At 39.0% G+C, this 25,573-nt stretch overlaps 1 protein-coding gene and 1 long non-coding RNA gene across 3 annotated transcripts in view; one reads left to right on the top strand and one right to left on the bottom strand.

The window, feature by feature from the left end:
- Positions 1-4,986: 4,986 nt before the first annotated feature.
- On the bottom strand, positions 4,987-7,706 carry LOC105031368. Its single transcript, XR_829685.4, has 5 exons — positions 7,534-7,706; positions 6,936-7,079; positions 6,607-6,659; positions 6,088-6,228; positions 4,987-5,848 (listed from the first exon to the last, which is right to left on the bottom strand). It is a non-coding gene; the product is annotated as an uncharacterized LOC105031368 (long non-coding RNA).
- Positions 7,707-11,035: 3,329 nt separating this feature from the next.
- Positions 11,036-25,573, top strand: part of dnajc21 (DnaJ heat shock protein family (Hsp40) member C21) — a 27,212-nt gene continuing 12,674 nt past the window's right edge. Inside the window, exons 1-7 of one of the 2 annotated variants that reach the window (XM_010905743.5) lie at positions 11,036-11,273; positions 17,976-18,009; positions 18,405-18,498; positions 18,908-19,031; positions 19,891-20,019; positions 21,803-21,934; positions 25,546-25,573. The exon at positions 25,546-25,573 is cut by the window's right edge and continues 145 nt beyond it. In XM_010905743.5, coding sequence (XP_010904045.2) covers positions 11,211-11,273; positions 17,976-18,009; positions 18,405-18,498; positions 18,908-19,031; positions 19,891-20,019; positions 21,803-21,934; positions 25,546-25,573 — 604 coding nt within the window. In that variant the 5' untranslated portion in view covers positions 11,036-11,210. Of the gene's footprint in view, positions 11,274-17,638; positions 18,010-18,404; positions 18,499-18,907; positions 19,032-19,890; positions 20,020-21,802; positions 21,935-25,545 lie in introns of those variants that run through there. The other variant, XM_010905741.5, reaches the window with a different exon arrangement.

Raw genomic sequence — 25,573 nt, 5'->3', positions numbered from 1 at the left:
GTATTTGTTGAGACATTTCTAAAATGTGGAATTCAAATCATTTATCCAGATTGGAAACATGAATAACATTAATTTTTTGCAAAATATTGTTCAAAACGTTTGCTGTAGGTAGTCCTTCAGGAAATAAATCCTGCAGGAATCATGCAAATAACACTCCAAATATCCAGCAGAATATTTTCACTAAGACTATCTGTAGGATATGGTCCTTTAATTCTGTTAAATATCCTTTAGTTCTGGTTCCTGGAGGTACTATTTACTGCTTTAGATTAAGCCAGCTTAGACAGACCCATCTGTTTACATTATTAGGAAACAAAGAAGCTCTATTTTTCTGGATGATGTGGCCTGAGGTTTTGACAGGTACTTGCATGCAATGGACATATGCTCTTTCTCTTATTGACCACCACTGCAGTGGACACTGGTTCATGTTGACTTTGGGCTCTGATTTGTGGTCCAGGAATTTGTCAGTGGACTCTTCATCATCTGAATCAGATGAACCGAGGAAGAAGGCAGACATCCTGCTCTTCTTTGGTGACTGTTTTCTTGTTCGGTCTCCTGTGTGGTCAACATGGCAATTTTGCTATTCTGCTGAGCCAGGATAATGGACAGTGGCAATTGGTTTCACTGAATCCTCTTGACCATCTCTAGGGTAGAATTCCATCTGGTTGCGACGTCCTGTACAAGTGGTTCCTGCTTCTGTCCAAGCTCAACTTGCTGTTTTAATTCTTGAGCATTTGATAGACTGAGCTTAAAGTGCCCAACAATTTTGCAACATTTGGCCAGAATACTGTCAAATCCACAGTCATGAAGAGAAACCGTGACTGTTGTTTACACTCTGTGGGCTGTACAGGGCAGGTGTTCAAATGGTAGTAGTTTCGCTGCTGCTGTCATGTTCCGAGCACTGTCCATACCAAGTGTTGTTAACTTTTGCTCTCCATTCCAATCTTTGGCGACTTCCAAAAATGTTTCAGTGCATGCCTCTGCAAAGTGACACTGTGGTTTGACAGGGCAAATTAATGCTATCTCCACTCTTCATCTATGAAGTGTGCTGTGACAACCAAGTAGTTGTCATAGCTCGCAAACATTGTAAGCTACAAACCCCGGGTTAGTCTCGTTATAAAAGAAAAAAGTTGGACAACACTGCACAGGTCTAACTTTCTCGATTCCGACCTTCGTTTTCACATTGCAGGAGACATTTATGGTGACATTGTAGTCAGTCCGCACATAACCAAAGCATGTTGCAAGGGAGCGTCAACCAAGAGCATCATCAACATTTTCAAATATCATCAACTCTGACTACATCACCTATAAACCTCAAACCAATATTAAACTGTTCAGGAAAAAATTTAAATGGGCTGCTCTTTTTATTTCTATAAACACATTAAAACATAATGTACAATGTAGAATTTAAATTGCTCCCTGATCAAATGACTTAGATGCTTCAAATCAATGTGATTATCTTCAAAGGGATGCGTCACACATTGCAAAGCCTTTGGTTTCTCAGTAAAGCACCTACACAATTTTAGGGAAATATTTCAAAATGTAAAAATGTCAATCGCTTTCTCAGCATGAGAGAGAGACTCATCATTTTGATGCTAAATTATTCCCTACATACGGCAGCATGTTGCACACCCTTTAGTTTTCACAAAATATGAATCCCGATTTTTTTAAAAATACACATATGACGTAATTGCTTGCAAATTCAATAGCTCCCTGATCACATGACCTAGATGCTTCATATCACTGTTGTAATCTTCAAAGAGAAGGCTCACACATTGCACAGCCTTTGGTTTCCCAGTTATGCACCTACACAATTTTAGGGAAGCTTTTGAAAATTTAACATTTCAATAGCTTTCTCAGCATGAGACTGAGACTTACACTTTTGATGCTTTTGATCCTTGGGCAGAGGTTAGTTGTCTGTTACAGAGTCTCGATTGAAAACTAAACGGGACAGAGTGATTGCAATCAGGGCCTGAGGCTTTGGAACAGCCTGCCCAAGGACATCAGGTCTGTTGAGTCAGTGAATTCCTTTAAATCCCTTAAAACATACATTTATAAGAGAGCCTGTCCTGATTTTAACTGAGTTTATTTATTTTATTTTAACTGTATTTTCATTTCTTAAGTAGTGAAGAGGAAAAGGTATCAGAGCTTGATGGTAATAAAGTGATACAGATAAGAACTGCTTTATGATCCGTTAAAGGCGTGGACATAATCTCTACCCCAGCGGTATGCTGAAGATTTCTAGAGAGCAGCCATAGTCAATTCAAGATTGCTTGGATCTGAGTTGTCACTCCATGTAAATATTTCTCCAAACCGTCAATTAAATTGTATCTTTTCATAAACAACTTCAGGTTTGTAGCTGAGGATGTACGTTGTTTGACAGGCCATCGGTTAATAGAGTCATACAACGTAATATTAAAATCTCCGCCAATCAAAAGCAGAGCATTGGGAAATAGACCTCCAGTAAAGAATCCGGTTTTCTAGACTACCCAACAGAGCATCATTTTCCATTTTTTAATTATATCCATAAATATTGACAAGAATAAAGGTAGATTTGTTGATTTCGATGACCTTACACATTTAATGGCTTTTCAGATCAGAATCGACCCAGAAATGTGCCCTTAAGCGCATACACCAGCTGAGCGTTCCGAGCCATGCGAGAACTCCAGAAATATTTATCTATGGGAATAATGTGACTCCTGAAGAAAATGTAAATCAGTCCTAAATTGTTTGGCAAACAGGGACAGACCTTTGCGTTTCACATTGTCTCGTAAACCCCTGGCATTAAGGGAAACAATTGAAAAGGACAGCGTTAAATAGTCATACTATCAGTCAATACGATTGTCATAACTGACGTCGTCCAGCAGGGGTCGCACAGGGAAGGCGGTAGTTACCAGGGCGTTGTTCTCTTAGGGCTACAGGTATGTGGGGGCATTATTGTAGCAAAACTATTTACAAATGTGTGTGGAGAGTTGTGTGTCTGTATCTCAATCCGTGTGTGCGTAATCAGATTGTGTAAAATAATCTGTAAATGCGTACCGAATTTTGTGAATGTGTACATTAATCTGCAAATGTGTATTCAGATTCTGTGTGCGTAATCAGAATTGTATGTGTACAATATTTGTAAGTGTATTGAGATTTCTAAATGTGTGGACACATTTGTAAATGCGTACATATATCTGTGAATGTGCAGAACAATCTGTAAACGCTTATACAGACAAGTCATCAGTTACAACTCAGACGGGCCTCTCAATTCGCTGTCTTTTTACACGTGACTTTTGCTACACTTCTACCGCAGCAGAGATCTGCAAATGTGTGTTGCGATTTGTCCGTGTGTGGAGATTTCCATGTTTTGCCACCAGGCGGCGGTAGCACGCACTGATTTTACGTTGTGGTTTAAGGAAAGCCATTTAAGTCTATATTAAATAAATAAATATGGCTCCCAGAAAAGCTTCTCAGAATTATTGAGGCTGCCAACCGCCTTGACGGGACGGGGTATGAGCTCTAATTCAGGACATCCTGGCTTGCACATCCTTTTGATTCAGGTAAGAGCTTTAGCTAAATTTGCTTTGTAAAGTGAACATCATTACTTTCGTATTATATGTATGTTAGCTATCTAGATGTTTGTTTTATGTAAATCAAATTAACATGATGACACTGTGGACACAAGTGATGGCAAAATGTTAGATACAGCAGCTAGCTACAGTCCTATAGCTACTTATGTGTGCTGAGTTAGCAATTGTTTTTGCTAAATAACAGTACAGTAACATAATGTTTGCTAAGTTAGTCTCATACCTAATCGTTAGTAATAACAAATGCTGCCAGTAATGTGTATCTTGTTAGTTAATCAATGTAAATAAGTGCAACGATAGCTACCTATAAATCATGTATTTATTAAATTCAGTCCATACAGTTGCTTCAGATACTGATATAGCCTAAATTGATTCTTGGTTGATTCAATTGTTTGAATACTGACTTACAAATTACTGTTTTTTATGTTCACCACTAGGAGATAGATGTACCAGGATAAGTGTGAAGAACGGTGCCCACTAACTGTTGATCATCCTGTAGCTGGTCTATACACCTTTGGGGGTGTGACAGGCAATAATGTCTAACAGAGCAGGTAGCCTAACCAACCCTTGCTGTAGATCATACTGCTCATATCATCCAGTCATGAAGGGTAACTGAGTTTTGGACTTGTAACTGAGATGTCGCTTTTTCAAATTTCCCAGATGAATGTTCTTAGTTTACCCTTGAGCAAGGCCAAACCTTTTTTGCTCCTGTTGGTCTCTGTCTCAGAGTACCTGCTAACGGACCAAAATGTAAACATTTGTGGAGGGAGAGGTGATTGGAAGATGTATGACAGCTAGCTGTTTGAGAAAAATATTGGTTAAAGCCCTGAACTACCCAATTTACAATTCAAGGGCTAGACATTTTTAACTCTTCCTTTGTGATTGTTGATTTCTTTATTTGGCAATGAATGCTGTCCTGTGGTTGGATACAGCTTTGACATATACAGACTCAGTCATTATCATGGGCTTTATGGTCTGTATGTGTATTTGACATGCATTTAATGTGTTTCCACATTTAATAAAATAATTTGAATTATCTTCTTGTTTGTCGGTCATTCTTCAATATTCATACTTATATTGTCTCTGAATAATAAATAGTAATGTAATATATTTCAGCAATTACAAAGGAAGGGGTGTAGTATATGACCAATATACGACAACTAAGGTCTGTTCTTAGGCACGATGTGACGCAGAATGCCTGGATACAGTTCTTCACATTGTATATCAGCCATTCACCTGAAACGTCCTGTGTTATTACTGTTAGAAACTTGTTACTTGTACCAGATCCTATAGCTAATCAACATTTAGTGTTTGAACAACTGAGTTTATAATTCTATAGTACTAATCAGGTGATAGAGTTAACAACATTAAGATCTTAATTTCATCACTAATGTAAATAACATTTCACACTAAGTACTAGTGTTTCATCAATTTTATTTCAGACTGAGGCAGGATTCAAACTGGGGAGTTTTAATTGTTCTGCCACAGATGTTAGATTTTAAGAAAAAAATCATTAACCCAAAATAAGTGTGGTATACAGGTCCAGGCATTCATGTGATTCTCATATATTTTTTTTTTTACTAGAACATAAAACATTTTACTGGTTGTTAAGAGTCAGGCTGGACTTAAGAAAGTCTGCCAGGCTGTCTACCTAATCCATTCCTAGTAAATTGTGTTCATCTACTGCTTGAAAAATTGTCAGCATTAATTTACAATTGAACACTGATTGCTGTAGTTTGTGTGTATTATCTAGTGGTTGTCCTTTGTCATCTGTAAATATTCATGCTGTAAGGTTGTATCAGTGTTCAATACAAATCAGAGCAGGAGGATTTATTTCCTAGAATACGTATGTTGGGTGGGTTATTAATTGTTCAACTCACCCACTGGTGTCATTTGTTCATCAAATTCATTTTATAGAACACATTTTGTATTGGCACTAGTGGGAACAGAACCTAAGAAGAAACTTAAAGAGTAGACAGAGTTTGAGGGCTCCTCTTCAGCTGTTCTGGGGGAAATTCATACGAATACATGACCTTTTTGGTCCAATATTTTTGCATGTTCCAAATACTGGCGGGTCAGTAAATACAGGTGGGCTGAGTCTTTAGGCAGAATCCAGATCAGCTGCACAACCAGGTGGACAAAGTTGGGTGACCAGGTGGCCCATCATCACTGTGTAGATCTACAACACAACCAGATGGCCTATAATCACTGTGTAGCTCTGCAACACAACCAGGTGGACTTTGAGCAGGGACAACTAGGAGACATCAGGCCAGGTAATCCTAAAACACAATCCAAGGATTTAGGTTATCTTAAGATTCAACAGGACACAACAATAATTAGCAGGGGCATTCCTCCAAAAGGATACATCAGAATTCAGACTGACCCTTGTCCCCAGGCACAAACACTTGCAGCATAAAAACTAAGGACTGAGACAGTGGGGTGTTGGAGACTATGTGGTATGCAGTACCCAAGTAATATTATGGAATATTTGAATACACAGATGCATGTTTGGTATTACCAGAAGGATAAGTGACATATGTCATATGAGCGTGTTTAGCCCGGTAGTGTTCTCAGTAGTCAGGACCCACGGTGGAACATTGTGATCCAGAACCCTGGTGGCCAGAATTGGGGACAGAGTGTAGGACCCCAGGCAGTCAACCTGGAATGAGGTTGAGATGAAGAATGGAAAACTATGAGACAGGGAAGTGACAAAAACTGACAAAACTGAACCTTATACTGTACAGTTTGTCTGGTTATTACCAAATTTCTTTAAGCAGGAAGGCCCTTTTTATTTGGAATTGATCACCCCACCCACCGTTAATCTGTACAAATGTTTACATTTGAGTAATTTATCAGACACTATTATACAGGGCAATTTACAGTAGTCTTTAGGATTATGTGCATTGCATAAATGCAGAGACATGTTTCACCATGTAACCTGGAGAATTTTAACTAGCAAATGACTCTAAAAGCCAGCCTACTCTCTAGTTTTCCCCAATTACTGGGTGATGTGAGCGGATATATTTTTTGTTAATACCTTTCAGTCCTAGTACCGTTGTCTGTCCTTTGGTAGTCTGCAACATCAGAGCCCTAAAAAAACAAGAGATAAGCCCGTTGTGGTGAGTGTTGGGATGGACTGAAACATTAAAGAGAAATAGAGCAATTAAGTTAAATGAATGAAACATGTTTTATGTTTCACCCATTTACCATCCAATCCAAATCAATGCCCTTTTTTTACTTACGCCTTACAAACACACCTGTAGTAAATTAAATTGTAGTAATCCTGATCTCTCCCACAAGGCAACCTTGATAATAAAAGCAGTACATACATTGTGTAAACTAAGCTGACATGGTCAGCCTCCATACCTTATAGAGAAGGGTTGTTGGTTAGGCTATCTGCTCTGCTGGATATTATTGCCTGTCACACCCCCAAAGATGTATAGACCAGCTCCAGGATGATCAACAGTTAGTGGGCACCGTTCTTCACACTTATCCTGGTACATCTATCTCCTAGTGGTGATCATAAAAAACAGAGTAATTTGTAAGTCAGTATTCCAACAATTGAATCAACCAAGAATCAATTTAGGCTATATCAGTATCTGAAGCAACTGTATGGACTGAATTTAATAAATACATGTAGCTACCGTTGCATTTGTGTACATTGATTAACTAACAAGATACACATTACTGGCAGCATTTGTTATTTCTAACGATTAGGTATGAGACTAAATTAGCAAACATGTTACTGTACTGTTATTTAGCAAAAACAATTGCTAACTCAGCACACATAATTAGCTATAGGACTGTAGCTAGCTGCTGTATCTAACATTTTGCCATCACTTGTGTCCACAGTGTCATCATGTTAATTTGATTTACATAAAACAAACATCTAGATAGCTAACATACATATAATACGAAAGTAATGATGTTCACTTTACAAAGCAAATTTAGCTAAAGCTCTTACCTGAATCAAAAGGATGTGCAAGCCAGGATGTCCTGAATTAGAGCTCATACCCCGTCCCGTCGAGGCGGTTGGCAGCCTCAATAATTCTGAGAAGCTTTTCTGGGAGCCATATTTATTTATTTAATATAGACTTAAATGGCTTTCCTTAAACCACAACGTTACCAGCCCATCAATGTCACGTGTAAAATCAGTGCGTGCTACCGCCGCCTGGTGGCAAAACATAGAAATCTCCACACACGGACATCGCAACACACATTTGCAGATCTCTGTTGCGGTAGAAGTGTAGCAAAAGTCACGTGTAAAAAGACCGCGAATTGAGAGGCCCGTCTGAGTTGTAACTGATGACTTGTCTGTATAAGCGTTTACAGATTGTTCTGCACATTCACAGATATATGTACGCATTTACAAATGTGTCCACACATTTAGAAATCTCAATACACTTACAAATATTGTACACATACAATTCTGATTACGCACACAGAATCTGAATACACATTTGCAGATTAATGTACACATTCACAAAATTCGGTACGCATTTACAGATTATTTTACACAATCTGATTACGCACACATGAATTAAGATATAGACACACACACAATAGTTTTGCTACCATAACGCCCCCATATACAGGTGTTATATTGAGGATATGGCGGTAGGTGGGCACCTTCGAATGGTCAAGGAATAGGGAACGTTTATATGCTGCAGGTCAGTGACCAGAAACTAGGGAGTGAGAACGTTCTGGAGAGATGCTTGAGGCTTCATTTTGTGCTGGGTAACCGGAGAGTTGCGTGTTGGAAAACTTTGTGACTTGTTGTGATTTAGTATTGGATAGTGTGGGTTTTGTGAGGAACTGTTTGAAGGGGTATTGCCCGACGGCCTGTATAGGTCCGGGAACGGTATCCCTGAGCAGGTCTCAGCAAACTCAGTAGATAGATTCCAAGTGGAAAGGTAGTTGTGTGGTGAGTTTTCTGTAAAGGAAAAACTTTCAGTGAACCTTGAATAAACGTTACATTCTCACACAGGTGGGGATACCTCAAACTCAGTGTCAGCCCATGCCCAGGGGAGTGGATGGGGGTGGGGAGGAATGGAGCACAGTGAGTAGGCCTAAAACAAATCACAAAAGACAGCAAGGTTATAATTCTCAGGGTAGTGATATGGAAAACCCACAGGTTAAAGCAACAAGGCCTATTCCAAATAGTGATGAGGGATTTAAAGTTCTGATTAAAGTAAAAGGAGGGGCTGGATTTATTTAAGCCCTTTTTACAAACTTTTTACAACAGCAGTTGTCACAAAATGCTTTACAGAGACATATTGCGAATGGGCAAGAGTTTAAACACTTGATAGACTGTCTTGGAGAAAAAACAGATTATTTGTATTGAGGAAACGTGGTTAAATCCGAGATTAGATTTTAGAATACCGGGGTACAAATGTGAAAGGAAAGATAGGGAGAATATATCAGGAGGGGATTGTGCTACATTTATTAGAAATGGGATTCAGTAATATATCTATTGTAAATTTATATAATCTGTTCATTAAGCTAGAAGAGAATCACTTTCAGGAAATTGTAGATAAGATTTGTGTACCGGGGATTTGGATTGGGGATTTTAATGCTCATAGTGAATTGTGGGGAGGTGAGAAGAGAGACAGAAATTGACAAATTGTCGAAGATTTTATAGATAAAAATAATTTAGTTGTTTTAAATGATGGTCGTCCAACATAGTTTAGTATAAGTCGATCACTGTCATCTTCCATAGATATTACGATTGTATCGGCAGAGTTAGCATCGATTAGTAGGTGGGAGACAATGGATCTATATACAGTGGGTAGTGATCATGTGCCAATAATTAGTAAATTTGGTAGGTGTCTGCTTGAGGAGCCAGGTCAAAGCTCCCTGCGGCTTAATTACAAAAGAGCTAACGGGATCAAGTTTGAGGATCAAGTGAATATGGGATTATCAATGATAGATAGTGAAAAAGGAGTAGATGAGTGGAATAGGTCTCTTAGCGAAGTGCTGTGGGGAGCAGCAGTAAAGAGTATCCCTAAGAATTAAGTACGAGTAAGAGGAGTGATACCGTGGTGGACTGAAGAATGTAATTCGGCGGTCCGAGATAGGAATAGGGCATATCAAAATGTACTGAAACATCTATTAGAGAATTGGGCTGTTGAATATAAGAGGCTTAGAGCTAAGGCCAGACGTGTAATTAAGGAAGCAAAGAAGCAAAGCTGGAAGACGTTCGGTAATAAATTAGGACCGGATACGCCCTTACAAAAGATGTGGCACCTAGTTCATAGAATGACAGGTATCTTTTGGCAGACTGAAATTCCTGTCCTCCACTGTGATGGGGATGAAGCTGTAAATAATAAAGGGGAAGCAAGTATGTTGGTCACGCAATTCCAAAAAGTACACAGCTCCAAAAATGTAGATGACGTAAACAGGAGGAGATAATATGAATTAATATGGCTAAATTGCTGATTGATTGTGATAATTCTGATGATATTAATGTATTTTTCTCAATAGAAGAACTACAAAAAGCTATTACCCAGGGTGAAGATACTTTGCCTGGCAGGGATGGGTTGGGATCTCAGTTATTTAAAAATTCTGGTGATTTGGTAGGAGAAGAAGTTATTGCCCTAATTAATAATGTATGGGAGAAAGGCCATCTTCTTAAAGAGTGGAAACATGCTGTAATTATTCCCATTGTAAAACCAGGGAAAAAAACAGATAACCCTAGTTCTTATAGACCAATTGCATTAACCTTTGTAAGATTATGGAATGCATGATTACAGATAGACTTGTGTATAAACTGGAGAAAATGGGATAGTTTGTGGAATATCAGAGTGGATTTAGGCAGGGGCGGTCAACGATGCTGTTTTAGATTTAGATATTGACATTAAAAAAGCCATCGCAAATAAAGAAGCCGTTGTTGCAGTGTTTCTGGACATTGAAAAAGTTTATGATATGCTTTGGAAGGAGGGGTTGCTTATTGCACTTTATGATGCAGGAATCAGGAAGAATGTTTTACTGGATTAAGAATTTTTAAGTAATAGGATGGTTCAGGTAAGGGTGGGAGGGGAATTATCAGAGGAGCTTGGGATAGAGAATGGCACCCCTCAAGGGAGTGTTATTAGCCCGGTTCTTTTTAATGTACTAGTTAATGGTATGTTTAGTAGAGTGGGAAAATAATTTCAGTTTTCACTGTTTGCAGATGATGGGGCCCTCTGGAAGCGAGGGAGGAACCTGTCCTATGTTTTTGGCCAAATTCAAACTGCTTTGGAGAAGGTTTCTGAATGGGCTAATGATTGGGGTTTTAAAATATCTATAGAAAAAACAAAATACATGGTTTTTGGACATAAGAAGAAATGCAGCTGAAACGAATATATAGTACAACATTAAAGAGTAAAATATTTTACATTCTTGGGGATGTGGTTAGAACCACACAATTCCACAATGTGTGTGGTTGAGTTCAGTAAAGACGACCTAAGTTTTTATATATCTTTATAGATCGGTCGATAGTTACGTAAACCTTTTAAGTTATTGCAATACTTCATTAATTTTTTAGCGCTCGAATAATTGTTATTCATAGCTTTATAAGTGGCTACTGTAGCAACCTTAGCAGCTAGCTAGGTACTGTACATTATTAGTCTGTGTGGCCAGCTGAACCAGCTCAAGCTAAAAATGAAGTGTCATTACGAGGTGTTGGGTGTCAAAAGGGACGCAACTGATGATGATTTAAAGAAGGTCTACAGGCTGACATGGAAAAAGCATTTGGAGTTTATGGGAACAGCAAGATTGGTCAAAACAAACTTTGTAGAGACACTCAATTCTATGGCAGAAGAAGTATTGGGAATTTAAATGTATGTCCGCCAATATACCATTCAGATGTATCTTTGTGGTTGATTCCAGATCCCATTGTTGATTTATATTTTTTGAAAACAAGCAAAAGAAAGATGTCAGAGGATGTAGTGGAGGAGATAAAAGCTTGGCAGGGTCAAATATGGTGGCTACCTACAAATTTATACTGACGGTCGAAGGATCCTGAGAGTGGTAAAGTGGCTTTTGGTATTAGCATACCTGAAATCGGCTATAAAAAAGTTGTAGGATTCCAGATCGCTTATCAGTGTATACTGCAGAGTTGGTGGCAGTTCTATGGGCAGTAAGGTGGGTTGAAGATAACGAACAGGAACATTCTGTCATATGTAGTGATTCAGCTGCATCCCTCATCACAATTAAAGGTTCCAAAACTAAGTCCAGGCCTGATGTGCTTGTGGAAATGATGCAGGTGTTGTATAGAATTCATAAAGCAGGGTATGAGGTGTTTTTATTTTTTGGGTTCCGGCACACATGAGTGTGGAGGGCAATGAGGAGGCAGATGAGGTGGCAAAGAAAGCAGTGCAGGAGGAAAGAGTTCAAATTAATGTGCAGTATGGGCTACCAGACTACACTGAAATAATTAATAGGTCTGTAAAAGAAATGTGGCAAAATTCATGGGATTGTGAAAGGAAGGGGAGAACTTATTATTCAGTACAAAGTATGGTAGGAAAAGAAAGATGTGATTATAGTAAGAGAAGAGATGCAGTAATTTTATCCAGATTGAGGCTTGGGCATTGTGGGCTGAGGAGTGGGCTGGCTCTGATCAGTAAACATCCTGATGGAAAGTGTGAATGTGGAGACGAGGAAACAGTGAAGCATGTATTAGTGCAGTGCAGGAAGTACTCTTGTCAGAGGAAGAAATTGTTCTGAGAACTGGGTGCAACTGGAGAATTGTTTTTTTCTTTACGCACTTTATTGAATTTGGACAGTTGGAGCAAATTGAAGAAACTGATGGAGTACTTGCGACGTATTGGAGTATATAAGCTATTTCTAATTATATATAGCTATATATAGCTATTTCTAATTATTTCTTATTAAGTTGTGAATAGACAGTAGAGACCAGTGGAGGGCAGCAATACACCATAGATGTGTCTAGCCTGCGAAGAAGAAGAAGAAGCAGGAGGAGGAGGAGGAGGAGGAGAAAGAAAAAAAAAGGTGGCGGCACCTTCAGTTGGTTAGGAGGCGCGGCAAGATGGCGAGCTAGGCGCACATGTTTTGCTGAGCTCTGGCAGAAATGTTTCAATTTATAATATAATGCCGCTTTGTAACGAATCAGTCTCAGAAATGTAAGTGACCAAACACGTTACTATTGCGGTGTTTCGGTTCTTTTGTTTTTTTAAATTAACTTTGACAGGAACATGGCGCACTCAGCAAGCAAAACCCAAAACAAACTCATGGACACGGATCACAATTACGGTCGAGAGAACCCAAGGGAAAAGCGACGGGATGCTTCTCACATTACTCCAACCAAAACTCCTCAAAAAAAGGTGAAGCCAGACGACTCTGAAATTTCCAATGTAGCTTTGCTCCAGGTGATTAACTCATCCTTAACAGCGAGATTCGATTCTCAAGATAAAAAGCTTGAGGACATTGCAGACAAAATAAGTCAAAACAGCATCATGATTGCGAACCTCTCCAAATCTGTAGAGTTTAATGCGGCAGAGATTAAGGAATACAAGCAAAAATATGTCATCTTGGAAAAGAAAAGCGCATTCCTTGAGAAGTCTAATGAGGAGTTAAGGTTGAAAACGTCCGAGCTGGAGCGTTATAAGCGGAGGTGGAATCTTCGTATTAAAGGAATGAAAGAGCAGGCTGACGAGGAGGCACGGAAAGAGGTGACTGCACTTTTTGGGGCCTTTGCCCCTCATCTGGCACAGAAGCTGGAAGATGTCGTTGACTCGGTCCACCGGGTTGGAAAAAAGGAAAGTGGAAGACACCGTCAAATGATTGTTCAGTTCACCATGTGTAAATATAGAGATGAATTCTGGAAGATTACGAAGAACTCGCAGCTGTGCACTCAACGTGGAATCAGATTCGCGGAGGATCTGTCAGCAGAGGATCGGAGTGCTCGTGCAGCTCTTTGGCCGCTCATCCAGGAAGCCAGAAGCGCCGGAAAGAAGGCATACTATCGCGGTCCTTTTGGGTACGGCCGTTTAATCTTGACTACAAATCAAAGTGTGGGCTGATTAATGCCATGGAATAATAAAGAGGCTGTAAGTTGTAAGAACTGAATATGAAACTTATCTGCCAGAGCATCAGTTTATTTTGTGTTAAATTCTAAATTACTAGAGATATTCAATCCCCAAAAGAGATTATCTATCTATAGCGTTTTTTTTAATACTATTTTTCTTGTTCTATGTTTTAACATAATAGCATTTATTTTCTTTCATTAAATGTTAGGGGTCTGAGAGATGGTACAAAAAGAAAAGCTACATTTTTGTTTTGTAAAGAAAGAAAAGCTCAATGTGTTCTCTTGCAGGAAACTCATTCAATTGGCAGTGATAGTACTTTTTGGTCTAATCAGTGGGGTGAACAAATTTAATTTGCTCATGGAACAACTCGCTCAGCTGGTGTTGCTTTTTTGTTTAACAATTTCCCTGGGAAAATTGTTGAGTCAAGATCTAGTTTGTATGGACATTGGTTATTTTGCATTAAAAAAATTGAACAGTGTTACATTGTGTTAGCAAATGTGTATGGTTATAACAATTTAGCCCAAAATAACTCTTTAATTTCAGAAATTTCAATAATATTAGAGGAAATGAAAACAAAATATGTTACAGATTTTATTACATTGGGTGGTGATTTTAATATGGTGTACGATGAGTGGTTAGACAGGTCACCAACTAGATATAATATACATTTATTTAGACTTTTGTGATAATTACGGTTTAATAGATCCCTGGCATGAGTCAAACCCCTATCTAAGACAATTTTCTTGGTTCGAACCTGATGCTTCTTCCAAGTCCCTAATTGATTTTTGGTTAATTTCTCATAGCTTTTTACCTTATCAAACTATATCTAGTATATCGGCAGCTCCCCTAACAGATCACTGTTCCATTGAATTGATGATATATCATAAAAACAAATCTTTCAGTAACAAGGGTTATTGGAAGTTTAATTCTAACCTTCTCGGAAATTAAGATTATATGAAATTGGTTAAGTATACTGTTTTAAATATTGTAAATTATAATAGCCTGGTTTCATGGATCAGTAAATGGGAATTCTTTAAATACAAAATTCGGCAGTTGTCTATATCTTATAGTAAACAGCTAAACAAATCGTATGCTTTAAAAGAGACCTCTATTATTAAGGAGATTAATGAATGTTCTAACAAATCAAGTTTAGCGGAGGTTGATAAATCAAGGTTGTTATTTTTGCAATCACAATTGGATGAAATCTATATGAGAAAAGCTAAGGGAGCATTTATCAGATCGAGAGCTAAATGGATGGAAAAAGGGGAAAAAAACTCAGCTTATTTCTGTAAGTTAGAAAAAAGGAGGCAAGACAGAAACTCTATTAAAACTCTAATTATTAATGGGGCAGAGTGTTCTAACTCACAAATAATAGCCAAAGAAGTCGCTAACTTCTATAAAGATTTGTACTCTTCATCCTCTGCAGTATTAGACCCTAACTCCCTGTTTGAAAAAATTTGAGAATTTGTCCCTCATATAGATGAACAATTAAAAATGACATGTGATGCAGATATAACAATTGAAGAGCTTGATTCTGCCGTTATGTGTCTGGCTTTGGATAAATCACCAGGCCCAGACGGTATTACATCTAATTTTTATCGTCATTTTTGGGACTTATTAAGGGAATTTCTTTTTGCAGCTTTTCAGGAAATTACGAAAACCTTAATTTTGCCTAATTCAATGAAACAAGGCCTGATCACAGTCATTCCCAAACCAGGTAAAGACTCTCGATTGTTGGATAATTTGCGACCTATAACTTTATTAAACAATGACTACAAATTACTAACCCACATATATAATAATCGCTTAAAACTTGATTTACCCAAAATTATTGGGGAGACACAAACTGGATTTATTAGAGGCCATTCAATACATAACAATATTCGACTGGTTTTGGACTTGCTGGAGTATAATCAAGAAATAGAGGATGATGGTGTTATTTTATTTTTAGATTTTTTTTTCGATATGTTGGAACATTCATTTATCTTTAAATCTTTGAAAATGTATGGGTTTGGTGATATTTTTCGTAATATTATACAGTTATTCTACACAAATACCAATAGTTCAGTGGCCCTACCAACGGGTACTTCCCCTAGATTTGATATCAAGAGAGGAGTTAAACAAGGCTGCCCCATCTCACCCTCATTGTTTATTCTGGCTACTGAGATGTTGGCTCTCCTAATTAAAAACTCAAATATTGAAAAATTAAACGTGTTTGGACATGAAATTATACTTAGTCAATTGGCTGATGATACAACACTATTTTTAAAAGGTCTTGACCAGGTTCCTAAAGTGATTGAGATAGTTAACCATTTTTCTAAATTCTCAGGTTTAAAGCTCAATATTGGCAAATGTGAAATTATTACCATACATGATTGCTCTCTTACAATTGCATATAATATTCCGATCAAGTCAGGTGTAAAATATTTAGGAATAAATATTTCTAAGGATGAAGTCATGATGGAACAGCAAAATGTCTGGAATAGATGGAATGAATGCAGAGGCAGACTTGATGCATGGATGCAAAGAGATTTGTCTATCTTTGGAAGGATTTACTTAACTAAAATGGAAAGTCTCTCTAGGTGTATCTGTCCTGCATCTTGTCTCTCTATTTCTAATAGAGCTATAAAGACCATTAATCAAACTAATTTTTATTTTATGTGGAGAAAACGTGTGCACTATATAAAAAAGGCGCAACTTATACAAGATTATGAAAATGGTGGTTTACAAGCCCTTGACTTCTATTGTATAAATGGTATGTTGAAGATAAAATGGCTAAAAAATGTTATGACAAATGAAACTAGTTTTTGGTTTTGCATTCCCAGAGGTATATTTAGAAAATTAGGTGGAATACATTTTCTGCTGAGATGTGATTTCACTGTTTCCAGACTGCCAATCAAATTATCTTCCTTTCACCAACAGATTTTATTATATTGGAAATTATTGTAGAGCCACAACCTTTCTCCATATAGAATCCCTATATGGAACAATAGATTTATTGTTTCTAGCTACAAGTCTCTATGTATTTTTGATTGGTTTGAAAAAGGTATTTGGTCGGTTCTTCATTTAATGGATAAAGATGGGAGATTGTTAACGTATGGAGACTTTTGTACAAAATATAACTTACAATATGGTCGCAAACAGTTTGAGCGTGTCCTAAATGCCACTCCAAAAAGTTTTATACATTTTGTACAAAACGACTCTGTCAACATGACAGATGGATCTTGCGAACTCCCACCCCTTCACATTAATGGTAAGGACCTCAAGTCGATGCTTCCCAACAAACTTATTCGCTCTTGTTTTAATTCTGTATTATTTCCGACACTTCTGTATAATAACTATGTTTTCCAGGCTTATGATAAACCCTCTGTTAAAAAATTACGAACACAGTATATAAGCTTTCCAGTGGCTCCTAAAGCTAAGGAAACTCATTTTAAAATCTTCAATGGGGTGTACCCGTCAAGTGAATTTTTAAGACAACGTTTTAATTTTGGAGAAAATGCCTGCATCTTTTGTCAAATCAACATAGAGACTACTGATCATCTTTTTTTTTCTTGTATTTTTTCAAAAAGAAATAATTTTGTTATTAATGTAATGTTGATTCTGGCTAAATTTTTTCTCCATAAATGTAAATGTATGAAGACGAAACCTTATTTTTCTGTTTTTAAAAGAGATTTTATTTGTAATTTCTTTCCATCGTTGGAATGTATGAAAAGTAAAAAGGCCCAAAAATTTGTTGGAATAGTAAGAGATCTTGATCTGTTAGAAGAGTAAAGACCCCCTATTATATTCTTATATATATATTTTTTTTTATTATTTTATTATTTTTTCATGATTATTTATTTAATTTATTTAATTGATATGTGCCTTGCTTACTACGCAGTTATTTGTATTTTCCAATGCCATTGTAAATGTATTTTCTGTTTGTTGCTCTGTTCTTGGTGTTCAATAAAAAAAAAAAAACCTTCAGTTGGTTGCGATCTGCCAACCAAATCGAAAGAAGATAACTGACGTCATCTTTAAGCGCGTAGTCACCGGCCGGTAACGGTGTTGACGCAATTCCACGATGTGTGTGGTTGAGTTCAGTAAAGACGACCTAAGTTTTTATATATTTCGATTTTGATTGTACATTTCTTTATAGATCGGTCGATAGTTACGTAAACTTTTTAAGTTATTGCAATACTTCATTCATTTTTTAGCGCTCGAATAATTGTTATTCATAGCTTTATAAGTGGCTACTGTAGCAACCTTAGCAACTAGCTAGGTACTGCACATTATTAGTCTGTGTGGCCAGCTGAACCAGCTCAAGCTAAAAATGAAGTGTCATTACGAGGTGTTGGGTGTCAAAAGGGACGCAACTGATGATGATTTAAAGAAGGTCTACCGGAAATTAGCTTTGAAATGGCATCCAGGTACAAAACTTACATTCGATTGATTTTTATATTAACCAGCGTTGGCTAGCACTATATAAGGCACGTAACTAGCTCTCTCAGCAATCAGACCGATAACATTGTTACCTAGATACTACGCTGTGGTGGATCGAAAAAGTATCGATAGTACCTAGATCCTATGCTATGGTAGAGTGATAAGACGGCACGCTAATGTGTTTCTGTCACTTACAAAATTACCTGTAATTTGACTGACTTAAAACAAATAAGTAGGTAAATCAGATAGTTAAGCCAGCAGTTCACACCGATTATGCGCTCGTGTGGCTTAAGGATGTATCTCCGTCCAACAATAATGTTTGAACATGCTGTCATGTTTTTTGAGTAGCTGTTGCCTAACTAACATCCTATTACATTTCCAGATAAGAACTTGGCCAATGCAGATGAGGCATCTGAGCAGTTTAAACTGATCCAGGCGGCCTATGAAGTCCTGAGTGACCCACAGGAGAGAGCCTGGTGAGAATCCTTTTCTACAATTCCTTAACTAACTCATGCAGCACTTTCTTTCTATGGATATTAAATAGTGATTACCATTTAACAGCCTTCTAAAATAAGTGTTACGAGATTGTTAGGGACCACAATGATTCAGGACAGTCACTGTCCCACCTGAAATATGTCACCGTACTCTGGGCAATGTCTGTTCATTGCCCTTGGATATTCGGAATTGATCTATAGACCATAGTGACCCTTACAGGTCTTTCTTTTATTACTTCCATCAGCATCTGGTCTCCCATCTGTAGGTGTACCAGGATTAAACCTGCTTAACCTTGTAGGCAAGCCAGTAGTAGTATACAGGGTGCAAATGCTGCTGTTGTAAAGCTAATACTGTTTTTTCCCCCTTTTGCCGACATATTCCGCTGTACAGGTATGACAACCACAGAGAGGCTCTCCTGAAAGGCGGTGTCAGTGGGGAGTACTCTGGGGAGAAAGTCGACCTAGTACAGTTTTTCACAGTCACCTGTTATTCTGGTTATGGAGATGATGATAAGGTGAGTACAACAAAAGTCTGAATTGTCCACCCAGTGTCGGAGGTCTTTCTTAACAGCAGAGATGGTACAACTAAATCTCAATATGGCCATGATATATGAAAGATTTTCGTCAATATTTTACTATATGTATTTGTATATCTATGTTATTACAATCTTAAAATATACTTTAAAAAACAACTTGAATTTTTTTATGTATGGTTTAAGCTTAAAGTTAAATGTAAGAGATCAAGAAAGAAAACAGGTTTGGTTTTATTCAACTTGTAATGGTAGTATTCTCTAAAATATAAACAAAACAATCTAATGGTGCAAATAAAATAACACTAGTATGCAGCATTATAACTACATCCCAAATTAAATATCCTTTTTTATTCTGAATAAATGATTAGCAAAATAAGCAATATTGAGATATCAATTATTACGTTATTTTCGTTTTTTAATTGTTTGAAAAACCAGAGAACAATATTTATTGAACTATCGCCCAGTCCTACTCCACATTCCATATTACGAGTGTCCAAAGGGCGAGTTGTGCCTTCCCAGTGCAGAAGCCAGTGGGGGTGCCAGAGAGCTTAAGGGAGGTGTTGACGTTGTCTGAAGGGAGCCCTGATGTCTCAAATTGAAAACGTCTGTCCAACATGATTTAGGAATTGTTTGATATTTTATAGTCTGTAGGTACTTTCAGTTGAGGAGACCAGAATGTTGGTTTGACAAATTTGTGTGGATTTAGAAATGTAAAAACATGTCTAGCAGAAGGGGTTTCACCACAGTAAAGTAGTTATTTATAATCTCTCTAAAAGTTAACATCAAATTGTTAAAATAACGGCTACATTAAATGTAACCGTCTGTCCTTTCATTCTGTCAGGGTTTCTACACGGTGTACAGGAACCTGTTTGAGGCCATCGCGGAGGAGGAGTTGGAGTGCAGTAAGGAGGAGGATTTGGAGGAGGATGAGTTCCCTTCATTCGGAGACTCTTTGAGTGACTATGACACGGTACATTTTGACCTGGTTAAACACACACACACTTTCACTCTTTAAGCAACAGACAAATATCCATACCACCACCAGCCCAACGCTGATATTGTGTAGAATTACTGAAATATTCACCTATTACCATGGTTATGGAAAATCAGTCTGAAACTAGTCAAAAGAAAGTGTCTGTACAATCCAGAATGAACAATGAATGAACAAAGAATTTTCTCAACAATGGAAAAAAACACAAAAAATAACTGTCCAACACAACACAGGAACTCTCCAGTAGGTAGGTGTTGATGTGTGTCAAAGCCACTACTATACACAGAAGACTTCCAGTAGCCAAACTACAGCATCTGGACTACAAGGTGCAAAAATACTAGTTCGCTACAAAAATAGAATGACTAAAAAAGGTGTTGTGGACAAATGAAACAAATCTTAACATGTCTCAGAGTAATGGGAAGAGGAAAATGGGAAAAAAAAACAACAGCTGTCATACCAACTGATTGTGCAGTAAGGTAGAGAGGCTGTTATTTTTTGGGCATGTGTGGCTGCCACTGGAACTGGTTTCCTTGTCTTCATTCATGATGTAACTGCTGATGGCAACAGTAGGATGAATTGTGTAATGTACAAACACATCTTGTCTGCTCAGAGTCAAACAATGACCTCAAAAGCACTTCACCTTGCAGAAAGATAGTGACCAAAACATACTGCAAATAAATGTTTTTCCTGGGCTAAAAGTTGAAGGTTTTTGACTGGCCCATCCAATCACCTGTCCTGAATCGTGCATTTCACTTTTTGAAGACAAAATGCCCTGAAACATACAGGAACTGAAAATGGCTGCAGTACAGGTCTGTCAGAGCATCACCAGGGAGGATACCCTGTCTCTGGTGATGTTTCTTGGAAACAGACTTCAGGCAGTCATCAAATGCAAATTAATTTCAACCATGTACTACATATGACAACTTTATTTAAAATGATGTTAGTTTATCTAACTGCTTTTGGTCTCCTAAAATGTGGGATATGTATAAAAAGGGCTGTAATTCCAGTGGGGTTAATGGGTGGTCCAGCATTCTGGGTTGTTGCCTCTGGTTCACATTCTTAGCATGGGTTTGAGTCTGACCCACTGTTCTTTCAGCAAAAAATATCTTTAAAGAATACTTCCAACATAAGTATACATTGGTGGAGAACAGGTAAACATTAATATTAAGTTGATTTGATATTCAGTCTTGGACTTATGTAGAAGTGGCACTACCTGATAAGAGGTGAGATTGTAAGTCTTACCCTCTTGGATTCTGAAACGTCCTATGTGTTGGAGTGAATTGGGTCATAGGTAAGTACTCATCTTGTAAAGTAAATTGTGGTTAGTTCTGTTGAGTCCACGGAAATGGGCGTCATCTGCGTTAATATGTTTAGTATTGCATTTCTCCAACCATTTCATTCAATGGCAGCATGTGTTTTTAACAACCTTTCTGAAACGTGTTGCTGGCATCAAATTTGAAGTGGGCATATATTTTTCAAGAAACAAAATGTCTCAATTTCAACATCTGATGTGTAGTCTTTGTACTATTTTCTATTGAATTTTGGTTTAAATAATTTGCTCATCATTGCATTCTGTTTTTATTAAAATGTTAAGACTTTTTTGGAAATGGGATACACAGTCCCAGGGATTGAATAAACTGTTGTGTACATTGTCGGAAGGAAAAAAGACCTGTACGATCGATAGATAAATCCTAGGGTCCGTTGCATTGAGGTTTGACAGCTCTACTAAAGCCTATACCCATGGTGCTGTGCCTTTCCCCAGACTGTGCATCTGTTCTACGGCTACTGGCAAAGTTTCTGCACCAGGAAGAACTTTGCCTGGAAGGAGGAGTATGATACGAGACAAGGCTCAAACCGCTGGGAAAAGAGGGCCATGGAGAAGGAGAACAAGAAGGTACTGTGATGTTTATTGTGTTTCCTAACTGTCTTTATGTAGACCACTAGTTTGACCAGGGCTCATTGTGTTCTGGGCCAGTGACATTTTAAGAGGAACTGGAGGAATAGGCTTTGGTATGGTTTGGGATGCAGCCATTGACTGGCCTTTTATGATTGGACAAGATGGCGGCGTGTATACATTGCAAAACCACGCGTCTACCCAGTTCTTGCAAACTAGCAATAATTTACTTAATAGTTTCTACTTTATTCATTCGGTACAGCCTAGCATACAGTATATATAGCTGACAATAACGGCTAAATATTGGAAAACAATGCACAGATAGAGCTTTTGACAACTTCCAAGTCCCACCTGAGATTGTAAAGACGTCCCAGGAGAAGCCCACTATACCACCAACAGGAAATGCACGTAGGCAGCGTCAAGACCGTAAACAAAAACATGGGAAGCAGAGTGGCCTTCAGACTAGGCTAATGCTTACACCCCGTCGGCCTTCACTACCTAGCCTCTTCCTCGCTAACGTAGGGTCTCTGGCGATCAAAATGGACAAAATACAACTAAGAATCATCTCACAAAAAAGGATTATGGATTGCAGCGTCATGATTTTCTCAGCTACGTGGCTACACAACAACTTACCCGACAACGTAATCGAGCTGGAGGGACGCGCTGTCTTCAGATCTGACCGAACAGCGGTGCATTCCAGTAAGACCAGAGGAGGGGGCCTGTGTATTTATGTAAGCAAAGCATGGTGTACAGACACTAACGTAACCGGGAGTCACTGCTCAACTGATGAGGAGTCCCTGATGATTAAGTGCAGGCCTTTTTACTTAGGGATTTTACATCTGTAATTACTGCAACGTACATACCACCAGATGCTAATGCTAGACTAGCAATGGAAGAGCTGCAGGCTGCCATTAGCAAGCAGCAAACTGCCCAGCTTGTTGGTGCCTTTATTGTAGCAGGTGATTTCAATCACTCATCTGAAAACTGTTTTCCCAAATTCCATCAAAATGTCTTCTGCCCCACCAGAGGAGACAATGCACTGGATCAGGGGAACACAAACATTCAAGAGGCCTACAAAGCCATCCCCCTCCCCTACCTGGGTCAGTCTGACCACCTCTCATTGTTCCTACTCCCCAAGCCTGTACCCCTCATTAAACGGGGAAAAACCAGCTGTGAGGTCAATCAGTGTGTGACCAGAGGGAGCAGACTCAATACTACAACATCAGTTTCAACACACAGACTGGAGATTGTTCATCACACAAGCCCCCCTTGACTCCCATACGAACATTGAAACATATGCTTCCCCTGTTTTGGATTACATCAACACCTGCACCAACAACATCACCACCCATAAACTAATAAAGACCTTCCCCAACCAGAAGCCTTGGATTAACAGTGAGGTCCGACAACTACTAAAGGCACGCCACGCTGCATTCAGATCCAGTGACACGGAGGCCTACAGCTCTTCCAGAGCCAACCTGAAAAGGGGCATCAAGTGACCACAAACTGCGGATCGAGGAGCACTTCAACAACAACTCTGATCTTTGATGCATGTGGCAAGGCATTCAAGCCATCACAGACGAGTTAAACAGGTTCTACCCTCGCTTCGACAGGGACAGCAAAGAACCAGCCATTAAAGATGAACTCCCCCTGAACGCCCCCCACCCCAGCCTACCCCCCGCAGATGTGTTGTCTGCACTGAGCAGGGTGAATGTACGCAAGGCTGCTGGTCCTGATGGCGTCCCCCGGGTATGTGCTCAGAGCATGTCCTAGGAAGCTGGCCGAGGTCTTTACTGACATTTTCAACCTGTCACTAGCCCAAGTGGTGGTCCCCACATGCTTCAAGACTGGAACCATTGTGTCAGTGCCGTAACAGTAGTCTGTGTCTAGCCCGAATGACTTTTGACCTGTTGCACTCACCTCCTAGATCATGAAGTGCTTTGAAAAACTAGCCCACCTCAAGTCCTGCCTCCCCCCCCAATGCTGGATCCCAACCAGTTTGCCTACCAGTCGAAATGGTCTACAGAAGACGCCATCTCCACAGCTTTACAGTCTGCCCTGATGCAACCAAGAACCAACACCTGTGAGAATGCTGTTCATAGACTTTAGCTCAGCATTCAACACAGTCATCCCCTCTGGGCTGGTCAACAAACTCCATGACTTAGGGATCAGCCCTTCTCTTTGTAACTGGACTTTGGACTTCCAAACCAACAGACCCCAGTCTGTCAGGTTAGACAACTTCACCTCCTCCACCCTGACCCTGAACACTGGTGTTCCACAAGGCTGTGTGCTGAGCCTACTCCTGTACTCCTTATTCACCCACGACTGCGTTCCTATACACAGCTCCAACATCATTGTCAAGTTTGTAGACGACACTACGGTGGTAGGCCGGATCAGTTACAATGACGAGTCAGCCTACAGGGAGGAGGTCAAATGGTGCGCTGATAACAACCTGGCTCTAAATGCAAAGAAAACCAAGGAGCTCATTGTGGATTACAGGAAATCTAAAGGCTGCAGTCACGCCCCAGTTCTCATCAATGGCACTGAGGTGGATCATGTGTCCAGCCTCAAATTCCTGCGTGTCCACACTTTTCTGGACCCTCAGCCCTGGTCAAAAAGGCGCAGCAGCACATCACTGGTACCCAGCTCCCATCCATTGAAGACCTCCAGTGCAAGCAGTGTCTGCGTAGGGCGCACTGTATCCCCACGGACACTTCACACCCATGCCACAAACTGTTTGCCCTCCTCCCATCAGACAGGCAATACAGGTCTCTCCATTCTCACACCAGCAGGCTCAGGAACAGTTTCTTACCATCTGCTGTAACCCTGCTTAACTCTGTGACCTCCCATCACTAACTATGCCTACCCTCTGCACAACTGGACAATTCTGCTAAGATTTTTCAGTTCACGTATCATTGCTGCTATTCCTGTATTTCATTTGCACATGCCGACTTGCCCCTTAATCTTGCACCTTAACCCTGCCTTCACTGCACATTGCACATTTAGAACTGGCACTGTACTTGCATTTTCAAATGTTACATACACATCTATCTTGGGAATCTAATTGCTGCAATCCATGCATTTCAGTTGCACATGTTACACTACTCCTTCAATTTGCCTCGACTGCAAATTCAGAATGCCATTGAGACTTTTCCACTTTTACATTAATTCAATGTAATACCTGTACATTTTCAGTAAATTTGTGAATTTTCCATTGCACATTTAGAATTGCCATATGTAATGCATTTGCGTTAACTGCACACCTATACATTCCACTTGTATATACATATACTTGTACATTTTTCTCCACTCCTCTATTTGCACTTCTGGTTAGATGCAAACTGCATTTTGTTGTTCTGTCTTTGTATTGTTCAATGACAAAGTTGAATCTAATCTAAAAATGTTTGTATCTAATCTAAAGCAAAGTGAAATTGTTGTTCCTTTTCACCCACCATAGTTTCTATATGCAATATGAGCCAGAACAGTTTGGCAAAGCAAATGGAATGTTTTGTACTGCTTGCTCAATGTTTTTATATGAGAGCTTGTTTAAATGCTCACCATATTTTTGTGATCTGACAAAAAATGGCCAGCACATTCTTCTTCTTACTCAGGTCCGAGACAAGGCAAGGAAGGAGCGCA

The sequence above is a fragment of the Esox lucius genome, chromosome 14 (assembly GCF_011004845.1).
Source record: "Esox lucius isolate fEsoLuc1 chromosome 14, fEsoLuc1.pri, whole genome shotgun sequence".
In the NCBI taxonomy this organism is placed as follows: Eukaryota; Metazoa; Chordata; class Actinopteri; order Esociformes; family Esocidae; genus Esox; species Esox lucius.
Note: the sequence above shows the minus strand (reverse complement) of the source record. Positions and strands in the feature narration are given on the sequence as shown.